Genomic DNA, 5,491 nt, shown 5'->3' on the forward strand with positions numbered 1-5,491 from the left:
GGTCCAATAGAGGTCTTCTGTTGGTCCAATAGAATTATTCTGTTGGTCCAATAGAAGTTTCCTGTGGGTCAAATGGAATATTTTTAATGGTCCAATACAGGTTTTCTGTTGGTCATATAGAATTATTCTGTCGGTCCAAAAGAAGGTTCCTGTGGGTCTTATAGAATAGTTTTTGATGGTCCAATTGAGGTTTTCTGTTGGTCCAATATAATATTCTGTCGGTCCAATAGAAGTTTCCTGTGGATCTAATGGAATATTTTTGATGGTCCAATAGAGGTTTTCTGTTGGTCCAATAGAATTATTCTGACAGTCCAATAGAAGTTTCCTTTGGGTCTTAAAGAATAGTTTTTGATGGTCCAATAGAGGTTTTCTGTTGGTCCAATAGAAGTTTCCTGTGGGTCAAATGGAATATTTTTTATGGTCCAATACCGGTTTTCTGTTGGTCCAATAGAACTATTCTGTCGGTCCAAAAGAAGGTTCCTGTGTGTCTAATAGAATATTTTTGATGGTCCAATCAAAGTTTTCTGTTGGTCCAATAGAATTATTCTGTCGGGCCAATAGAAGTTTCCTGTGGGTCTAATGGAATATTTTTGATGGTCCAATAGAGGTTTTCTGTTGGTCCAATAGAATTATTCTGACAGTCCAATAGAAGTTTTCCTGTGGATCTTAAAGAATATTTTTGATGGTCCGATATAATTTTCTGTTGGTCCAATAGAAGTTTCCTGTTGGTCCAATATAATTTTTCTCTTGGTTCAATAGAAGTTTCCTTTGGGTCCAGTAGCAGATTTCTATGGGTCCCATAGAAGTTTCCTGTGGGTCTAATAAAATATTTTTGATGGTCCAATAGAAGTTTTCTGTTGGTCCAATATAATTTTTCTGTTAGTCCATTAGAATTATTCTGTCGGGCCAATAGAAGTTTCCTGTGGGTCTAATAGAATATTTTTGATGGTCCAATACAGGTTTTCTGTTGGTCCAATAGAATTATACTGTCGGGCCAATAGAAGTTTCCTGTGGGTCTAATAGAATATTTTTGATGGTCCGATATAATTTTCTGTTGGTCCAATAGATGTTTCCTGTTGGTCCAATAAAATTTTTCTTTTGGTTCAATAGAAGTTTCATTTGGGTCCAATAGCAGATTTCTATGGGTCCCATAGAAGTTTCCTGTGGGTCTAATAGAATATTTTTGATGGTCCAATAGAAGTTTTCTGTTGGCCCAATATAAATTACCTGTTGGTCCAATAGATTTCTTCTATGGATCCATTAGATGTTTTCTGTTGGTCCAACATAATTCATATTTAACCAACAGAAATTTTCTGTTGGCCCATCAGCATTTTTCTGTAGGTGGATGTTGGTCCAATATATATTTTCTAATGGTTATGTTGGTCCCATATTTCATAAACCATTAGACTCCAACAGCTCTAATGGTTTCTGACGGTCCATTAGGCTATTGGACCCTAATGGAATTTCGTCCTTGGATAGGAATGACTTTTAAAGTCACTCTTTAATCTTTGTGAAACACCCCCCCCCCCCATGACGGGCCTAGAAAACTTGCTTGTTTAAATATCTGAAGTAGATGGGAGGAGAAGGAAGACGAAAGATGAAGAATAAAAAAAGCTTCAACGTACCTTGCTTGCATATCTGAACTCCCATCTGAAAAACGACCTTGTGGCGACTTTGACTGGAGATCAGTCTCTGGTGGTGTGTCCTGGGCATGCTGTAAATGTTCTTTCTCTAGTCTTCGGATCTTGGCTGCACTCTGCAAAATATGAAATATGAATGGTGTAACTCTGATTATTACTGCAGGACCGGTATCCCTGGTGGGTGTTTCATAAAATTAAAGTTACAAGTGACCTTACAAACAACTGGTGATCCTTTCTTGTGGTAAAATGACACACCAAATTTTCATTGGTGTTGATTTACTACGCTTCCTAAGAATGGATCATCTGTCGTTCGTAAAGAGGCTCGTAACTTACAACTTTAAGAGACACCAATTAACCTAATACAGTAGATGCAGAAAGATGAGGGGAACAATTCAATATTGAATTAATTCTTCTTTTTTTTTAAATAAGAAAATCAAAAAGTATAGGAACTTGAATCTTGTCCAAGTCAAATACTATAAATTCACCCCATAAGATATGACAAGTAAACTATGACAAGATATGATGACAAGTAAACTATGACAAAAATGTTCAGGAAGTATCCAGGAATATAGGCCAGCATGTATATGAGTAGTTAAATAACTTTAGCTGGTCAGTGCCTATGCCATAGGCTAGGGCATATTGGCATTAACATGGCTAGTGCAAAGGTGAGGGAGAAAATATATTTTCATAATAGACCAGTTCATAGTTGCTTCTGGACAATTTTGGTCAAATGACCTTTGATTTCTTTCAGTGTGATAGGCAGATTTCAAAGCAAGATATTACGTAAGCATGCCTTACATAGCAAGATAAAGAAATGAATAGACCAGGTGACTAGAATAGCAGACCATTCAACACTCTATGAAGGTATTTGTTGCATTTCTACTTTGAATGCATACTATAGCATATTGTACAATGTATTTTCAAAACTGTGAGATACCAGTCGTCCGTGGACAAATTGTTGTGTTTTGTGGAAGTAAATGAAAAACACAACTCAAAGGAATATATGAATAATAAAGACATCAAAGTTGGTGCTTATCTCATTAAATTTTAAACCACCATGTCACTTTAGTACAAATGACCTTCCTCTGATCATGCGCAGAATCTTCTGATCATGCGCAGAGTGGAACTACGAACTGGCTTATTGTAAAAATTTGTAATATTCATGTAATGGCCTTTTTTTAAAATCTACTTGTCAACCTGACCTCTTGTAGATCTGCATGAGCCTTGTTTTCAAACTGGTCCAGGGCCTGAGTGAGGTTGGTCTTGAATGTGCTGTAGTCCTCGTCGGAGAAGACCAGACGCTGTTTTATCTTATCTGGATCGCCATTGTGTGTGCGGTAGTACTTGATGGAGGCTTGTTTGTGGGAGGCACTGATGTGAAAAAAAATAAAAATAAAATAATGTTTAGTTCAATCAAAGAGTTAATTATTGTAGAATTCTTTTCCTGGGGGTGCAATGAATGCAAAAAAAGAACATACCAAAAATTAGGTACCTATTTATGTAAGCCAAATATTTCACCATGTTCATCCTTGCTTCAGTTGTAAAATGAAGATGGCAGTACTGTCATACATGTATATGATAAAAAATATGTACCAAAAAAAAAAAATAGAATAAGAGTGTATAGTTCAATCAGACAGTTAATTGATACTTTTCCGGGGGAGGATCAATTAAAAATATAAGATATAACAAATTACGGACCTATTTGTGTCAGTAGGTTAAACATTTACACGTTAATCATTGCTTCAGTTGTCTTTGGAGATGGCTGTACTGCAGTATATGATATCTTAAAATATTATCATCTGAAAGATTATAGGCCGGCCTACACATTTACTGTATGTTTATGTTGAAATAAAACATAATCAAAACAGTATATCATTGATCCAAATTTTCCATCCTGAATTTCTGCTGATGAATTTAATATATTCGAATCTGGTCATTAATATTTTGGGTATGCTTTGTTATTTCATGTTCATCTACCCTGCCTGGACTGTAATAGATCATGGGCTAGCAATCTTGTCCTTTTATTTACAAATTACCAGTTTTTATCTTGTATTTTACACTGTTCCCTTTCCTTTTGTATTAATTGCTGTTCCATAAAGTAATATGCAAAGCTCCCCCCCCCCCCATAAATTACCAGAGCTCACCTGCACAAGTGTTCAATAAACATTGCCAATTTGAGTGTAACGAGTCCATCCTGGGCATGCCGGGGAACGTCACAGGAACAGAAGATACACCAATAGGTGGAACCCTTCTCGTACGACCCTTCAATGACCTCTGGACAACCAATCAGAGCTTCAGCTGCCTTCACCTGCACAAACAAATTGATCAATTGATTAAATGAGATTATAAAGAGGAAAGCAAGTTACAGAGGAGGGTGGATAATATAAGTGATCTGGTAGGTGTAAAGCAGTTCAGAAGTTAAAAGCGACTTTACAAACGACTGGTGATCCTTTCTTAGGTGTTAAATCAGCATCGGTGAAAATATGGTGAAATCATTTACCAGAAGGTTCACCAGTAGTTTGTATAAAGTCACTCGTAACTTACGAATAGCGCCTGAAGAAACACCCACATGGTGGGTGTTTCATAAAGCTGTTCTGAAGAGCGACTTTAAGAACGACTGGTGATCCTTTCTTGTGGTAAATGGTATATTGAATTAGCGATGGTTTAGTGTGTAAGAAAGGTTCACCAGACGTGCTTGAAGTCGCTCTTAACTTACAAACTTTATGAAACAGCCCCCTGGTTTAAAATTAGGCGATATTGCAGGACAGGGCCCCCATTTGCATAAAAGTACGGCCATTTTGCCATCCAATGGTAACTACCATGGTAACGCTGATCAACAGCCAATCAAAATCAAGGATTCCATGCAATATACCATTCGATGGCACAGTTATCATAATGGTTACTTTTGTGCAATGGGGGTCAGCTAGGTGTCAGTGTTCATGTCATCGCTATATATTCCTTATTCAACTTACCATAATAATCAACTTACGGTTGTGGACTTCAACAGCCCGCGGAAGACTAGACAAAAATAAATCATAACAAACTAATAATGAAAATGCTTCCTTGACAGAAAGAGATCATGCACATCTAGTATTCTCATCTTTAAGTTAGCGACCTATTCTCTTTTTAACTTGAATAGTTTGATCTGAACTTTTCTCTCAAGTATTCACTAACTTTCTCATCCACCACAAGTCTTGTTCTATTCACTGAATTCTTTGGAAAACATAATTCCCATTGCTAAAACCCCAAGTAGGAAAATGTAGAAAATTTCCTTTCAAAAAGCAGGTTAGCCTAACTATATATGTTCCACTATATCAAGCATGATTTTTTTAATGAAAATTATTTCATGCCCTCTTCCCCCACCTACCATTTTCTTGAATATAGACTGTGGACTTTGCTTTTTTCCTTTTGTCCCCCACCAACCTCTCTGAGGGACTCTATATGCATGATTAACAAGTATGACGGTTTCAAACCGCCTCGATCACAAGAATCCCTGTTAAATTACGAGAACATTTTTAGGCTAAAAAATACCCGTTAATTATTCCTGCATTCACACCGCCCCGAAACATACCCCTCGGGATAAATTCCTGAAGTTAGGAGCATGCGCAGTATGGTCTAATAAGCAGGCAAGGCGCGAGATTCAAAACCACTAGCCCAGCAGCCACCCACGGCGCCCGCGCCCAACGACACGCTGGGCTAAAAGTTCCCGTAAATTGCTTTCACATTGCCAAAATACCTGCGACCTTGGAAAAATCCCAGCGAAAGTTCTCGTAATTTCGCCAAGTACCTACTATTTAGCGGGTATTTTCTTTCGGGGAAATTACGCGTAGTTTGATTTCACATTACCAAAA

The 5,491-nt window shown here is 37.4% G+C and overlaps 1 protein-coding gene across 1 annotated transcript; it reads right to left on the reverse strand.

The window, feature by feature from the left end:
* Window positions 1–334: 334 nt before the first annotated feature.
* LOC129266709 (centrosomal AT-AC splicing factor-like) lies at window positions 335–5,087 on the reverse strand. The gene is made up of 5 exons (XM_064104171.1): window positions 5,064–5,087; window positions 3,785–3,948; window positions 2,843–3,011; window positions 1,626–1,756; window positions 335–392 (listed from the first exon to the last, which is right to left on the reverse strand). The coding sequence occupies exons 1-5, from the start codon at window positions 5,085–5,087 to the stop codon at window positions 335–337; spliced, it is 546 nt and encodes a 181-aa protein (XP_063960241.1).
* Window positions 5,088–5,491: the final 404 nt, after the last annotated feature.

This window comes from Lytechinus pictus, chromosome 8, assembly GCF_037042905.1.
Source record: "Lytechinus pictus isolate F3 Inbred chromosome 8, Lp3.0, whole genome shotgun sequence".
NCBI lineage: Eukaryota > Metazoa > Echinodermata > Echinoidea > Temnopleuroida > Toxopneustidae > Lytechinus > Lytechinus pictus.